The sequence below is a fragment of the Centropristis striata genome, chromosome 3, assembly GCF_030273125.1.
Source record: "Centropristis striata isolate RG_2023a ecotype Rhode Island chromosome 3, C.striata_1.0, whole genome shotgun sequence".
Classification (NCBI taxonomy): Eukaryota; Metazoa; Chordata; class Actinopteri; order Perciformes; family Serranidae; genus Centropristis; species Centropristis striata.
The window spans coordinates 27,574,204-27,591,909 of NC_081519.1; the positions used below are offsets into that span (position 1 = coordinate 27,574,204).

Here is a 17,706-nt window from a genome sequence, read left to right on the forward strand (position 1 = left end):
TTAACCCTTTCATCTGACTATAGTGAGGGATGTAGCTGTTACAGAGATATGTGCTCCCAGTGGCTGTAATCTTAACAGCTGTCATGTGTTCATTACATATTACATAGCCCCCCTTTTTTAAATTCTAACAGGCTGATAAAATAATGACTGTAGCCTGAAACCTCATCATTATCCTGAATGATTGGTCCCAGTGTGACCATGTTTGTGCTCAGTGGCTTTAGTTTAGTTTTCTATTTGCTCTACCCTATTGGCTGCTGATCATATGCATTACATTAGTCTGAACATAAAGTGAGAGGAATAATCATAAAAGAAATTCACAGTAAAAAAAAAAAACATCTCACCTTTAACATTGTGTCAGAAAATAAAAGAGGAAAATTTCACACTAATTAAGTCCTGCAGGGATCTCTCTTTTTTTCTTCCAGCTGTGTGTTGTTTCCTGGCAGCTTCCTCATGTTTGCTTGACCTAATGACCTCACAGCTCCGATGACGACAACAAGCAAATGAGCCATCAGTGACAGACAGACGGCAAGCCCGCAACACTTTCATGTCTCCTTTTAAATGCAGCGGACAACCGCATCAAATCCTTCAGGACCATTAACATTCAGTTTTGCTTTAGAAAACTCAATTTAATTTTTTTTAAATCCAAAAATTCAGCTTCAACTGGAAATGACTCCTAATCCTGTATGGCATACTAGTCATTTTCGCAATGTGTTATTCATGCGCTTTCATGTTGGTTGGGTTTGGTTGACAAGACAAGACATTATAAATGTGTCAATTGGACTCTGGGAAACAAAATAATGGTCCTTTGCTGCTCTTAATCAGTGAAAAAATAGTTGAGCTCATAAATTAAAAAAATAAAGAATTAAGGTCTATAAACCGACTTTATAATTATCTGATTGTGATTAGTTTGTTTACTTATTGTGGATTTTCTTGATCAATCCAAACATATAAATCTATTTTAAAATAGACATAGTCAAAACTATGGTTGCTCAACATGTTTACACAAACCTGCATGTGTGGTTGCATGTGTGTCAAATAATCTATTAACCACCTGGGACATTAGCACTCATTTGGAATGCTTGTTGTTAAATGTTAAATTCAACTTGAAACATGAATCACATCACATGAATTCACTGTTTTTTTGTTTGTTTTTTTTTTACACTGTAGCTACTGTAGAAGCCACGGTATAGCTGGGTATAGCTGGGTATAGCTACATTTTAACTATGCATTGTTGTTTAGCATCAAAGTAATTTTTTCTTACAACAACTAAATAATTTTACAGCGATTTACTAACAAACAGTCGATCTAAAGGGAGTTGACATTTAGCTGGACAGAAGTCAAATCCTGACACTTTAGCAGGCGACCGGGCAACCAAGTCCAACTTGGTGCACCAACACCTCCAGGCCAGCAGGCTATTAGGAGGCAGGGGTGGGGGTGGGGTGTCTGTGTACGTGTGTGTGTGTGTGTGTGTGTGTGTGTGTGTGTGTGTTTGTTTGGGTGGGGGGGGGCTGGTCTGGATGAGGTGTGTGCACTGGGGCACACGCAGCAGCGTTGGCAGCGGATACATTCGGCCATCACACATGACAACCTGTCAACCTGTCATGCCTCGACCTCCAGGCACGTCGGCTGGACTGGCAGAGCAGGTCTCTGTCTGACGTGTGTGGATGAGGATATGTAGATAAATAGGACTCATTATTTTGGGATATTTTTTTTTTTAAATGTAGATTTAGATGGGTTTGTATCTATGTATTTTTCAACATTAATATTAAACTGTGCTGAACTCTGGCGGCATAAACAACTTTTTGATGTCTTAGTTTAAATCGGAGACAGACAGCTCCCCCTGACCTTTGCCCTCAGCGCTGGAGTGGCCCTCGTCTATCTTTGTTACGCTTCATCTGCAGACGGCCGACTGTGATGTTGACAGATTTGATGTCTGAGCGCATCACAGTGGATTAGACAAGAGGTAAATACTGCAACTTAGAGGATACATACTGGCATAAAGACAAGACCACTCCAGTGTCACATACAAAATAATTACATACAGAAATGCTAAAACTCAGTTTAACAATAAGCTACTGTGCCTTAGGACAACCCGAGGTTTAGTCTGTTTTAATTGAACTCTGGTGCAGTTAAATCCTTGTTACAGTTCGTTTAGTTACTTGTGAACGCTCCAGTCGTACTCTGGTGCACTAGAACAACCGGTCCAAGACTTCTTGCAGAAAGGGTCTGTTCCTGTTCCAAACTGACCCTAGTGTGGTTCCATTCCATTGTGAACGTAATCCAACCCAGTTAAAGGGAATGGACCAGGACACAGTGGATTGTGGGCTACCTGCGCGGGCATTTTGTGAGAAGTGATAGCATAACAGCTGATAGCATCAAGATGAAATTTGTGTCCTTCAGTTTCACTCTGTAGACTATCACTGAGCTAAAGCTAATATGTCATTGCAGAATTATCAACATGTTGCTCGAAATAGCAGATCGTGGTAGGAGTGCATGAAGGCTTCCCCTCTCTGATTCTGATCGCAGCACGTTGTAAATAATGGATCAACACATTGTTGATGAGCCGGAGCCTCAACAGGAGCTCGTTCTGAGAATTTCTCTCCAAATGAATTTGGGCGGAGCACCAGAGCAGATTACTGTCGCTATTATTAAAGGTACTCAGGTTCCATGTTGCTTTGTTTACATTTTTTCACTGCCAACTTTTCAACCAATAGGAAATTATAGTGCTAGTAGATTTCCACCTTCGTACACGCCCCTCTTCAAATCTTTTTATTTTTTTTTATTTGGTCCACTTACATTTCTGCTCTGTGAAAGCAAACCAGACTAAATACAAAACAAACCAAATGTTTCAATTTCACTCTGATTCGGACTAACCAAACTGACTGGGGTTGTGAAAGCGCCCTAATTTAGTTTTATACCACAGCCAAATAATCATAATATTCTGTCAATATCTGTCATCTACATCATTGCAGGATAATACTTAAACAAAGTTAATGTGAGATATGAGACTAGACATTGTCTTAGATCTGGTTTATGGCAAAACTCCTGTCTATTCCTGGTTCTTAGGATGCATTTCAGTGAAGTGATGTCATTTACTTCACTGGTTCAACTGTTCAAGCTGTTCTATTATTTGCCTTTACCAACCCATTATTTCCACATTAGTGACGGTTATGTATCAAAATTCTCATCATGTAAGTATTTTATGAAAGCACCGATAGTCAACCCCACAATATTATCAGAAGAAGATTTTTATATTTTCCTCCCTAGTTAGGCTGAACCAACTTACCTTCTAGTTCCTGAGAAAATTGGGGACCTGAAGTCCTTTTTCTTCATGAACTCAATGATTTTGAGTTCTCTCTTAGCAGTTTGGGCAGGAAGCTCAGGGAGGAAGAGGGCTCGTTCGAGTTCGGCCTCAGATACTGGCCAGTTTAGCAACTCAGACACACGCTGACTAGGTGTGGTTGTGTGGAAGTGAATGATTTTGGGAACAATGGAGGGAAGGTCATTTTTTGAAAGTGAACAAGGTGAAGAGGTTATACAGGAAAAATAGACAAAAGAAAAGAAAAGTGAGCATGCACACAACATGCAAAATGAAAACAAATCAAAGCATAAAAGTCAACAGTATAACAAACAGAATGGGGTGGTCACATGTTGCATCATATGTGCCTCAAGGCCTGTGTTGTATCATTTTATCCGGGGGTAGTTTGTACCCGTACCTGTGTGAAGGACACTGGACTAGCCAGCACCTGGATTTCTACCTGTTTCCATGGACATGCGAGGCACAGAAGGCGAAGCTGTAGTGCAGCAGGGTGGGGTCAATCATGGCTCCGTTCTCCGCCCTCTCCAGCAGATCGCTCAGGTAACATAAATGGCGATGGCAGCCTCGAACGCCGTAGCGAGCACAGTACTCATCCAAGACAAACACCTGACCTGGACTGAACCAGCCCTGTGGGTAACACATACAAACACTGCTGTGTGACATAAACACACATTCAAATGCTAAACAAGACTGAAAGTCAGGCAGCATGTTTCACAATACTGGTGGTTTTACCTGTAGATGCAACAAAAGACCTGTGCTGTAACGAGTTACCTAAGAATATTAATACTGATTCCACAATAGCATATATTTGCGTCCCTAGTCTGTGAATTCACATTGCAATCTGGCATTGCAAAACAAATTTAACGCCTCTTTTACTACCTCCAAAGGCGGTACACTGCAAAAAAGGTGTGTCTAAAAACAAGATAAAAACACTACATCTGAAGGAAATTATGTTGCTGCATGGACAGATAATTTCACTTGACAAGATTTCTTAAATTAAGATTATTAAATCTAGAAATAAGCATGTTGTATGCTTAAAATAAGAAATTAACTCTTAAAACAAGATAAATTAAAGCTGCAAGCAGCGATGAACTGGCCCGAGCAGAGTGCACTGACAATTATTTGTTTCTTACCAAATAAAAAAAACCCTTTAGATTTAGAAGTGTTAGATAATTTATCTTGTTTTAAGAGTTAATTTCTTGTTTTAAGCGTTCAACATCTATTTCTAGATTTAATCATCTTAATTTAAGAAATCTTGTCAAGTGAAATTATCTGTCCATGCAGCAAGATCATTTCCCTCAGATTTTGTGTTTTTATCTTGTTTTTAGACAAACCTTTTTTGCAGTGTACAGAGCCGGGATCACTTGGTCCCCCCATTACTTCTAAAGCCTGATTTCCACCGGGCGCGTTACTGCAGCCAGGGCCGGTTCTAGCCCATTGGCTGCCCTAGGCGATATTGAGATTTTGCGCCCCCCCCCCGAACCACATCCATTCCATGTATTCATTCTGATATAGGTACACTATGTTATATGTATTATGCTGTACACTAATATTTGATACATGAACTACAAGCAAGGTAATGGTCTCAGAACATTTTTATTTTTAGAAAATTTGGAACTTTACCAACAACAACTGAATTGAAAATACGAATAAATAAATAAGAAAACACAGATCTTCATCAAATTAAGAATGGCAAAGACTGAAAATAAATAAAATGTAGACATACAAATGCAATAAAAATAAACATAAAAATGAAATTTAAATGTACATTTATATTTGATACATGAACTACATACAGGCAATATAATGGTCTCAACATTTTAATTTTTAGAAACTTTGGAACTTTACCAACAACAACTGAATTGAAAATAAGAATAAATAAATGAGAAAACACAGATCTGTTGATTGTAAAGACTGAAAATAAATAAAATGTACAAATGCGCCAATTTGGCGCCCCCTGCCAATTTGGTGCCCTAGGCAGCCGCCTTGGTGGCCTGTAGGAATAACCGGCCCTGACTGCAGCGTAACGTCAGCGTCGCGTATGACGTTGCAAATAGGTAACACTCTAATCAATGAGAGCATTTCCACCGGGCGCGTAGCGTAACGTTACTGCAGCGTCGCGTCATCGTCTCTACGCGAGCATTAGGTAGGACTTCTATTTCTCCGCGAGACGCTGCCAACTCGCGTGAATCTCAACAGAGCAGATCGCACCAGAAAGGAAGTCCGACTCAGATTCAGCGTAAAACACTTCCGCCCCTTTCAAAATAAAACACAATACGCAGTTCATGCAGCCTAAAACTACTTCACATCAACGTTATGTTATGACCGGGGCACCAGATCGGCAATCAATCAATCAAAGGGTCTCAGAGGATCGGCGACACGGAAGACAAGAGACTAATTGTTGAAGTGGAACATCATACAATCATTTATGACATAACATATTGTTTTTATAAGGATAGATGGTCAGATCAACATATCTTTCACCTCAGAGAAGCAAAGTAAGTTGGTTTTTGTTGTTGTTGTTTACTTTATACACACAGTTTATCCATAGACTGTATAAATAGAGTTTAAAGTTTATCACGGGAGCTTGCGGTCTCCCGTATGGTCAGGATTATCGCGTGATCTCGTTATCTCGCGTGTATACGGCCGGCTCGCTAAACTGACGTGCTGCTGCAGTAACGCGTCCGGTGTGAATTGACAAGACGCAGCAAAAACGCTGTGGAGACGTGCTGCTGCAGTAACGCGTCCGGTAGAAATCCCCAGTAAGACGTTCAGATTCAAGGTGTATCATCACAGAGGCGTAAATATCGCGACTTGAAACGGCCGTCCAAAAGGGCTATAGATTAGGTGGACATCTGGGCCTTTAACCGCCTCTGAATAAATTGACTCTCTTCCATGCTTTATTAATCCGACTCACAGTCTGTGTTTAATCTATATCAAGGTCCTGAGGTCCTCAGCCTTCTTCAAATGCTGTGAATTTCTCCCAGTTACATTACAAAATATTTTCTTACCAGACAAGAGTAGGAGTCGTTGAGTCTGTGGTCCAGAGTGAGGCGCTGTACCAGCTCAAACAGCGAGCCGTGATCAAAGTTACAGGGATTGGCAGAAATAAACTCATCCATGCCGTGCTTCTGGGCTCGATCGGCGTCTGTACACACATTCACCATCCAATGAGGAGCCGGACAGAGAAAGAAAGAAGGAAAGACATTGGAGGCAAATGTCAAATGCAAGTGCCAAGCAGGAAAACAAGAATACAATTCATTCTTACGTGGAACAAAAAATTTTAACAAATAATCTCATCAAGTGCCAACAATACAGCAATGCTGCACCCACTTATAACAAGATTTAAGGTTAAGTTAAATAAAGCATCTTTTTAACTGGAAAGTGTAAAGCCAATTATTTAAAATGACTACAAGCTTTCTAAAGCTCTTCATTATGTTTGTTTTGATGCAGCAAGCCTCTAACACCTAAACAAAAAAAGTTCCAATTGTTATTTGATTGTGTGTCCAGCATTGACTCCATTATGGGCCCTTCATGATGATCGCCGGTTCTGACTCAACAGGCAGTGTAAAGTTAAGGAGGACAGAGAGTTTCCAGGCAGCTCTGAGGAGGTGACCTGGAGGTTAGTAGTTAGTCCTGAGGACTGGGGCTCATGTTGAATTCATGCACAGTCAGACGTTTATGTCTACAGGGGTCCACTTTAATCTATGCAGCTCTGACGTGTAACCACATTGATCCTCTATAGCAGTTGTTCCCAACCTTTTTCTTGAGGGACCCACATTTTTTCCATGATAAACTTTGGCGACCCCCCATTGTTTATTGCTTCTATGAAACCGAACTCAATGTGACTTTCATGGTACCCTCTCTTTTTTGTTGTGATTGAGATATTTCGTTGTTGTTAGGTGAGGTTACCGATAGGTGAGGTTACCGCTAGGTGAGGTTACCTGTGTATACAGCAGGAGGGATGTTACACATGTCCTTATTCTCGCGATATATTATATATATATATATATAATATTAAAATATCCCTATATATATTTTTTAACTTTTCCAGCGATTTTTCTATTTAAATAAATGAATAAACATTTAATGTAGCCCTTATTTAGTTGTTTTTGTCCAACTAATCAATTAAGTGCTGACTCATCTATATTTAACACATTAGATTTATTACATCCCTTAAAATCAAGAGGGCTTCGCGACCCCCCATGGATCTTTGCCACCCCCCCCCCCCCCCCCCCCCCCCCCCCCTGGAGTACCTGGAGGAGCATTTGACTGCTGCCAGGGGTATAGGTGGACTCATGAAATAAGAGTCAGTTGCCTTGCTAGGGGCACTTCATCAAAGGAAAGGGCCTTCACAGCAGTACGTCTTTCAGGTTTAATCAAGCTCAGTTCTTCCACTTCCACATTATAGCTTGATGCAACAGCCAAAGGTATTACATTCAAAACAGAGGCTTAAAATTATGCAACATTGAGTTCAGTATTTCTAGAAACAGCTGGTTGCATAACCAAAAAAAACTTATGACAAAATGAAATAAAGTCATCACAATGACCTGAAATGCTTGAGATTTGTGGATAAACACTGTCAACAAATCTTGTTTTAGGAGATTATTGGCTTAACAGTTTCTATGGACTACCTCTACCAAGAAGACAAACACATAAAAAGTATTCAAACATGTCTGTGCATTCTGTAATGAAACGTTAACAGACATGTTTTCCCTGTGGACTTATTAAGAAGCACTGATGTTTTAATAGTGGTCAGAATGCTGTACAGGTTAATGGACTGCCTCTACAACACTACATGTTCTCTCTGCTTTAGACAATCCACTGCCTGAACACAGGATACTACATAGCATGAACTCTGTAGTGACTCCTGAGCAACAGTCATGATAAATGTCACATGAGTTGAACATATTAAACATGAATACATAGAGAGCAATACATGGGTTAGAATAGTTACCAAACAATAATTAAATAGCCTTTTAAGCATCTTTTGCATTATTATAGAGTAAGAGGTGTGAAAAGCCATTCCACAGCTTGGCACCCCAAAATCTCATTAAAATTGACCTCTGAAGATGAAACATTTAGGAGGATCAAGATCTGAAGCTTGCCGAGTTAGGTAAACTTAAACTCCTGAAATAGAAGAGCTAATGAGATGTGTGACTCTGAACTGGTTATATTACTAATGAAATGTTTCTGGAGGAAAACTCTTCACCCAATAGGAAAATGTTCTTTAACTCGTGTAGATTTATGTGTAAGACTAGAATAAAAAATACTATGAAAATCTCATTAATGTACTCTACATTAAATGTATCTAATTTGTTTTTTTCAAGAGAATATATTGAATTTTCCTACAATGTAACAGAGTTCAACGCTCATTGATTCTCAGGTGAGCAATAAATAACTCCAACAACACTCTTTCCCCTAGTGACACCAGAGAGAACAGATCCCTCCTCAGCCCGACTTCACAGAGACATCAGCCTGGATTTTAAATTCATAGTCATTATGAATAAACATAGACCTTTCACCTTCAGCTCTTTTTTTCTTGCATAATGAAACTGAATAGTATTGAGGTAATTTTAAAATTTCTCTATAGTCCTCTGAAAGCTATACTGCCCTACAAAGCCTATTTATTTAACCGTTAACCCCAAAAATGTAGTTACTGCACTCTGGTTTTGCATTACTATTAGACATTTTTACAGCAAAACCAGAGTGCACTAACCACAATGTTGTTGTCTTCTTTCAGCTTTTAGATTTTGTTTTTAGTGAATAAACATTTTTAAATTGATTTTGTTATAAATGTATTTAAAAGTGCTTAACAACTCTTGGGTGGGGAGAGAGGTACTGCCTCAAGCGAAGGAGTTCAAGTATCTCGGGGTCTTGTTCACGAGTGAGGGTAGAACGGAGCGTGAGATGGACAGGCGGTTTGGTGCAGCGTCAGCAGTGATGCGGGCGTTGTACCGGACCGTCGTGGTGAAGAAGGAGCTGAGCCGGAAGGCAAAGCTCTCGATTTACCGGTCCATCTACGTTCCAACCCTCACCTATGGTCATGAGCTTTGGGTTTGACCGAAAGAACGAAATCGTGGATACAAGCGGCTGAAATGAGTTTCCTCCACAGGGTGGCTGGGCTCAGCCTTAGAGATAGGGTGAGGAGCTCAGACATCCGGAGGGAGGTCGGAGTAGAGTCGCTGCTCCTTCGCGTCGAAAGGAGTCAGTTGAGGTGGTTTGGGCATCTAGTAAGGATGCCTCCCGGGCGCCTCCCGTTAGAGGTGTTCCGGGCACGTCCAACTGGTAGGAGGCCCCGGGGAAGACCCAGAACACGGTGGAGGGATTATATCTCTCTCCTGGCCTGGGAACGCCTCGGGGTCCCCCAGGAGGAGCTGGACGTTGTGGCTGGGGAGAGGGACGTCTGGAATGCCCTGCTTAGCCTGCTGCCCCCGCGACCCGGCCCCGGATAAGCGGAAGAAAATGGATGGATGGATGGATTAACAACTCTTTTCAAATATTTGTGTATTTTGGACTTAATATAATAAATTAATGTTATATTTTAGTTTTAATATCATTTTATCTCACTTTTTCACTTAATCAATACCTAGATAACAATTTCCCTATCAAATAAACTTATCATTTCTATTATTCTTGTCTTCACTATTCAACACAATGAAGAAATACAAGGATACACTGCTTTTGTTTTATGTTTAAAGGAGTATATATGCAAAACAGACCGTGGTAAGTGAACTTACTTTTGTCTGCTTTGGTTTTAAGTTGGATTTTGTAGTTACTGCAATTTTAATTTTCATTATTTCTCTGAAATAAAGCAAAATTGAAATCTTTGAAATCTAAAACTTTGTCACAAGATAAAACAGACATCAAGGAGTTTATTTTTAGTAGTAGTTACTGCAGTTAGTCTTTGTAGGGCAGTATGTTTCCAGTAAAGAAATAACAGAAAAAAGTAGGGAATTAATTTGTTATAGTTGCAAGATGTCTTATATTCAGATGAAAAGTAGATATTATATTTGGAGGAACACACGCCATTTAACAGATTTTCATGATATAACTGTGTTCTATCATTTTTAGTGCCACTCCATTGCAGTGTGGGCAGCCCAAGTCCCCTGGTGTGGCCCTTACTTAATGTTGTCCTAAACATCTCAGAATAAACAGAGGATTTATTGTCTGCAGACAGGCCTACGTACATCAGCCACCGGCTCACTTTCCACTTTGATAGATTTGGGATTTACATGTCAGTATATGTAAGCAAATCTTATAGTGATATATCAATAGGCTGAGCCAATGTTGCACTTTATCGTTCTTGCCCTACAACTCAAACAGCGTTTCAGAGTAGAAGCTAACTGAAGACAAGGTTGTCCACCAACTCAGCAGAAAGGGAGAGGAGGTCTCATTCTACTTCACTACAACTGTTTTAAGAAAAGTCAGTGTTGATAGTCAGCTATTTCAAAAACAAAATAATCCAGGTGCAGTGTATGAATATAACTAATACCAATTGCATTGAAGGTAGCCTGGTACTGCCTTGCGTGCTCAAATTTCATTTCGAACCTCCAGGCAGTCTGGAAACCAGGGCCGTTTCTTAGCCCTGTTTTAGGGATCCAATCACAGAACGGGGAGGGACTGCAAGACGATGACGCGTACTACTCGGCAGACGGAAGCTTGTAGTTTTGTAGTTTTCTTACGGATCCAACATGGCTGCAGCAGACACGAAACTCTCTTTAGCTGTTGATGGTGTTTTAAATAGTTTAGAGCGAAAGTTGATTTTAAAAGAAGAACAACGTTTGACTTTACACTCATGTTTCACCATGAAAAAGGATGTTTTAGCCTTGCTTCCGACAGGATTTGGGAAAAGTCTAATCTACTAATCTACCAACTACCGCCGCTAGCGCCGCTAATAGCCCCGCTACTAGCGCCGCTACTAGCCCCGCTACTAGCCCCGCTACCATAACGCCGGTGATCTGGCTACGAGCCGGGGGACAGCGGAGCCGCCGAGCAAAGCAGCAAGCAACACTCTCAGACACACACACAACAAACATCCATTTCTGTTGCTCTACATACGTCATCTGGTATAACTGATACGATTGGGTAAGAGCTACCTACAGACGCTTTTGATAGACATTCTTCTTTGTGATTAGTCTGGTGTTAGCCAGGCTACACTGAAGGTGTAATTTAAACACTTATTTGCTGTTGGGCCCCTGTTGTGTTTAAGTTCTGTCAAGTTCACACAGCCCGCTATTGATATTTTGAGACCCAGACAGCTGTCAGTATTCCCCAGCACAGCGTCATGTTACTAAACCATTATTTATGACTATATACCATAAACAAGCAGTATCTAAATGAAAAATAAATATGCAAATGTTTTCATTGCTAGAAAGATAAGCGTTAGACAGTAATAGAATAGACTCCACGAGGTGTTATTTTTTAATAACTGCACAGCTCATCATATCTGATATTGAATAGATCGTGGACAGTGGACACAGTCGGTCTCATCAGTGGGGACTAGGGTTGTCAAAGGTATCGATACTCAAAAAAGTATCAATACTAAAACGTTGTATCCGGATATGATACTCATTTTCAAAAGTATCGATGAAAAGTGTTATTTTCTCTCTTGAAGTCCAAGAATGAAGCAGAGAAAAGTCGACTTATCAAGCTTGCCTAATATTGTGCACAGCATACAAAATATTGTTCTAATTGTTATTGTTTATTGTATTTATTTATTTTTTGCACTACCTCAGACCTGAAGCTTGTGCAAAAAGAAACTGCAACTATGATAACAACTGTTTTTTATTATAAATATTTAACCAGTGGTTCTATTAATTTTTACATGTTGCATTTTTCTTGTTGTTAAAAATATTTCTGTTAAATTTTGGGGTCTTTGTTTTTATCCTGGTGGTATCGCAAATGGTATCGAGTATCGAATATTTTCCTGAGTATCGGTATCGAGTTGAAAATTTTAGTATGGTGACGAACCTGAGACAGATGTGAATGGAGGTTCTACCGAGCTGCACATTAATCAAGAGATTTGTCAGCCAAAGTCCTCTTCACTGCCCAATGAAGGCACCCCAGCTGTCAATCAACAAACAAAACAAAGAGCAGGATGCTGGGAGCTGATTGTGTCCCCTCAACAAGTCCCCCCCCCCCCCCTCCCCCAAAAATCTAAAAAGGTGACATTGTGGTGCCCCTTTGGTCTGTAGCTGGTGGCCTGTCAGGTCTGTTTGATGTGAGTGAGCAGGAGTGGAGGCAGGAGGGCTGGACAGTAACATGCAGTGACATTAGTCACCCCCGTCCGTCTGGGCTGGGGAAGGACGGCCCTGACAATGATTGATGGCTGCTATTCATTTATAGATCCAGAGGAAAGGAACCGGGAGGCAGCGGACACACTGCTGGTCCTGGGTGATGATGGTCAGAAGCATTTCACACGTGGTTTGTTTTGTGAGTGGACTGAGCATGAAACACATCTAGATCTTTCTGTCACTACACGAGTGAAGATCCTCAATGATGCCCAAACACCTGACCCTAATCATGAACACACACCAGCTGCTCACAGCGCAAGTTTTCAAACTCAACGCAACTCAACTGAGTGTTGAAGCTGGACCGTACTGCAGGAGATTTTGAAGAGTTGGGTAAAATATAGTGTAAGCAATACAAGGTGTTGAAATTAAAGGCACGCTGTAATGAGCTTTATGAACCTAACTGTATTGGGAGGAGTTGAGGTGTTAATGGTAAACCATTTGCTAAGATGTAACCTACAATCACAGGTCCTTTATTAAGATGCTGCCATCACAATGCTAATTCAAGTTAGCGCATCAATGCTAATTCCCACTGTATGTTTGCATTGAGCTGCATGTGTGTGTGTGTGTGTAAGTTAGGAATCGACCAACCCCCGGTAATCACAGAGCGACACCTGGCTCAGACTGGTCATTAGGAGATTAGAAAATGTTATGAAGAAGAAAGTTCTTGGAGTGAGTTTAGGAGCTCCACTCTTTGTGTAATGCCACCCATTCTTAGCTCTGAATATTCTGTTCATTCATTTGAATGGAGAAAAAAATAAAAATGCTAAATACTAATATATGTAGTATCAAAGATAGATCTTCTCAATGAGTTTCTACTTTGAAGAGATAGATGTTGTCCGGTGCCGAAAAATGAGGAATAATGATTCCTGTGATTCCTGTGTAATGATTATCAAGAGAAACCAATAACAATCACACCAATAATGAAGTTTAATCCTCGGGAGTCCATGAAAGCACCAGCGGATTACTTCTTCATGATGTCACGACGTAAAAACAAAGCAACGTTGAGCCCTGTTGCCAACTTCCTTCAAAAGTTCTGGCTTGTAACTCTGTGCTTGTTTTGTTTGATGCTGATAAACCAAGTACAACCAGAAATAAAGGTCAAATATATTTAGTCTAAAAATATATAGAACTAGCAGGTATCCTCATTTTACCTCTTTTATGTAATACTTTCATTTTGTGATCACATTTGCAACATTTAAAAGTCTTCATTGAGCATGATTGTTTTTTGAAAGTAAAAAACAACAACATCATTTTCTAAATCAGACTTTAATTTCTTTTGGGGCAAAAATGTTAATCCAGTAAGTCAAACGGAATAAATAATGATCAGGTCATATAGGTGAGGTTGTGCTGAAAAAAATGATACCAAGACGGTATGGTAGATGGTTTTTAAGTGGAAAAAATATTTAAATTTGTATTAAAAACTGAGAAAATAGCCCAGAACTCGAAAGAGTTAAAAACAAATAAGGTGTGGTGCTGTTTAAACCTTGAGGTTTCCAGTAGTGCTAACTGGTGTGTGTTAGAAGGCAGGACCTTATCGTGAACTGATGTTCAGTATAGCAATACCCCCTATGACTGGAATTTAGACAGTTAGAGTTACTACCTTGACTACTGACTTTGCCAAATCATAACCGAAAAGTACTGCCCTAAGTAAACTATAGTGTAGTAATGTTTAAACAAGTGCCGACATTGCTGATGAGAGAGAGGAAAAGAGACATATCATCATTATCAATGCATAATCATACATATTGAGGAAGTAGCAGAATGTTTGTCATTTTATTTAGAGTTGCTGAAAATGCAGACTTACAAAGAAAACCAGTGGGTGCAGGTGTTTAACATGAGTCATACCCTGTTGGTATGTGTGTTGACCTTTACCTGAACCTGTAATTTCATAACCAGCCCAGTGAGAAATGTAAAGGGACATTGAGGGAAAGGGCAGGAGAGAGAGGAAAGAAAGAAACAACAGCTGTGTTACTTCTGGTCATACTGTTCCAGGCAGTGTTACCAGAGAACTGTTCACCAACCTGGAGGTTCATTTTTCTCTCTTCTTTTGAAAGGATTTTCCAGCAGAATAAGTTTTTTTTTTAAAATGAAAATTTAAGCTAATTAAAGACAATCTCTATGGATCAGCAAACTTCCCAAATAAAATAAAAAGCATGTACATAATGTCTTCAAAATGTCCTGGTGGCTCACACTGGTAGAGCGGGTACCATTAAGGCCGTGGCCTTGCTGCAGCGGACCCGGGTTCGAATCCGGCCTGAGGTCCCTTTGCTGCATGTCTTCCCCTCTTTCTCCCCCTTTCTATCTGTCACTATCTAATAAAGCAGTAAGATGCCAAAGAAATAATCTTTTAAAAAAAATGTAAAGTTAAGATCGTGATGCTCGGGCCACACATGAACTGCTGCTGATAGCACAGCCAGTGTTTCTGCTGCTGTGCAGCTGAAGTGTAAAAGTTAATTTCAACGTGTATTTTTGCAAAAAAAAAAACGCGCTAAGCAAATGGAGAAAGTAGCCAAGACCTGGAAACTCTAAAAAAGCCACAGCTGACACGCAGCCGAGCCTGAGCCACACTGCTCTAACCCCCTCCCTGATCATTGCTGTCATTTGCTTTAGTTCATATTTTTAAGACACTACATGATGTGTATTATGTTCAAATTAACTTATTGTGGCAGTCAATTGTGCAGCTCACATCCCGTGTTGTTCTTCCACTGTTAATTATATGTTCTCTCAGGTGTACTTGAGCGTGTGTAGTGTGAATTTGCCTCTTCATAAGCACTTAAAATTAACATTGACAACATTTATGATTATTAGCCCCTTCTGTATTTCCAGATCGTAGTGTTGAACATTTATTGCAACATTTAAACTAATTGTCATGTATCATTATGTGACAGATTAATCATTCTACTGTCCACAAACTAGTTCATTTTAAAGATGTTTTTAACCATTTTTGCTGTCCAAACATCTTTAAAAATATAGAACATTACATTTAAATGTTTTTAGAGGAGAATGCCCCCCAACTGACCTTGTAAGTAGTCTTTGGACCACTAAGTTTCTGAAACCATGCGTCCAGCCATGACTTTAAGTCACTGGAGGTTTTCTCAGCATTAAACTAAGACTGGTACATTTCTCTAACTTCAATCAAGCACTTTGAGGAGTCTAAACAGCCCTATAAATACCTTGTTACACCACATTTAATAGAGGATTGGGGATGGGGGACTGTGGATCTTTAGGGGGAGATAGCAGGTCAACAGCAGACGCCACATACAGTAGAAGTGGTGACATCATGTGAAAGCTATAAATCTGAAGATTAATTTGAGATGCAGCTCTGTACTGTGTGTCAAGTAGATCTAGTCATAAATCTTTAATATGTATTAAGATGTCAATCAATTAATGAATATGATTATAGTGTATAAGAGTTTGGAACATATAGTAATAACATATGATATGAATATTCAAAGTCCATTCCCTTGCCCAATTATGTCTCATAACTTCCTGCAGCAATTTTTGGGTTGATACCATTTATTCAACACATTTAGTCCCAAATATTGCCATTTTTATTTGGTCTAGAATGGATAAAAATGTTCAAAAATTCTTCCAGTGACAGCCAATTAATGTAATTAGACTGCTTAGGGACCCTAATATACAGAAGTATTTAAATACAATAGGCAAAAATAACTAATTTTAATACATAAGTAAAACTATGTGTTTTTTTGCCTAAAACTGATTGGTATTAGCATAAGTAAAAGAGCTTTGAAAATGGCCATGTCACTTTTTCCCTTATTCACTCCTGAAGAGCAAAGAATTCGAAAACTAAATTGTACAGAACAAAAAGCCTAAATCATTACAATCAAGTTACTGTATGAATATAATGCATTAAAATATGTCAAAACAAATGAAACTATAATCATAATGAGAAAAAGTCAACTGTGAAGATCAATTTCACCTGTCAGCAGCTGAAAACAAAACTCTTACTTCTGTCTTTGTTGTTAGTCTATTTTGATTTGAGTCGGGGGGTTGGGTGGTGGGGTGACATGATGTTATATTATTCATTGCAATGATGCAGGTGTGAACTGACAAGTAGTTATTTGGTAACATTGACTGATTGCTGCCTGATTTAATTGTGCAGCAACCACACTGTATTATTCATTGCCTGGCACTTTAAACTTGGTAATTACCAGCTGCTGGGACTCAGTGGGACACCAGTGGTTGTGTCAAAAACAGCTCGCTCACTAAATTCACCTACACATATGCATGCAGGAAGCAATTTTTCATTTATTGAGTGAATTGGCCCCATTTCTCTGCAGGTCTGCTGTATTGTGCATTTTGTGTTCTATACATACAGACATATATTTATATATACAGATATATTTTTTTTTTTTTGGGGGGGGGGGGGGTGATGATTTGCTAATCCTCTGTGACATTTACGAAATTGAAAACAGAACAGAGACAATTTATTTAACCTCTTTAAACTCACCTGAGCTTCAAGCAGGTAAGGGTACGGGGACGTGCTAGGGTTAGATCAAAAATATGTTTTTTTTTTGTAGTTTGGGTTGTATTTTAGCCACATGCTGGACAGGCAAAACTGTTGAACTATTATATGTTACCTGTCAAATGATGCTCCATAACGTCAACATTGTTGGGGTTCTAACTTTAACCCTTCCCCTACCGCTAACCCTACTGCAGGTAGGTTTTAAGAGGTTAATGTTTAAAGCGATAAACTTTTATTTATTAATATAAACTTGATATTATTGTTATTATTATTTATGTTTTACACAGTGTCCCACATGTCTTTGGAATTGGGGTTGTATGACAAAGGTTTTTATTGGGCTAACATGAAAAATGGATACTTGAGCTACTTGAGCTAAAAGTATTTGTATCTAAATTAACATCCACCACCAATGAAGCGCCTTCTCATTAGTGTGCCGCCTGTGAAGTAATGTGTGGAACCATTTTAAATGAAAAGATTGTGGATTAAAGAAGAGACTGTTGTTGTTGCTGCTTGTAACCTGTAGCTGTCCTACAGTAATGACAGCTTGTCACTCAGAGAAGCAGCACTGACTATGTGGCTTCCATTTCAATAAATACCAAATAACA

General features: G+C 39.5%; 1 protein-coding gene across 3 annotated transcripts in view; it reads right to left on the minus strand.

The window, feature by feature from the left end:
- The window catches only part of cadpsa (Ca2+-dependent activator protein for secretion a), a 184,547-nt gene that overhangs the window by 73,846 nt on the left and 92,995 nt on the right, over positions 1-17,706 (minus strand). For all 3 annotated transcript variants that reach the window (XM_059328611.1, XM_059328610.1, XM_059328612.1), the window contains exons 12-13: positions 6,331-6,467; positions 3,759-3,946 (exon numbers count right to left, since the gene is read on the minus strand). In XM_059328611.1, the coding sequence (XP_059184594.1) occupies positions 3,759-3,946; positions 6,331-6,467 (325 nt within the window). The remainder of the gene's footprint in view (positions 1-3,758; positions 3,947-6,330; positions 6,468-17,706) is intronic.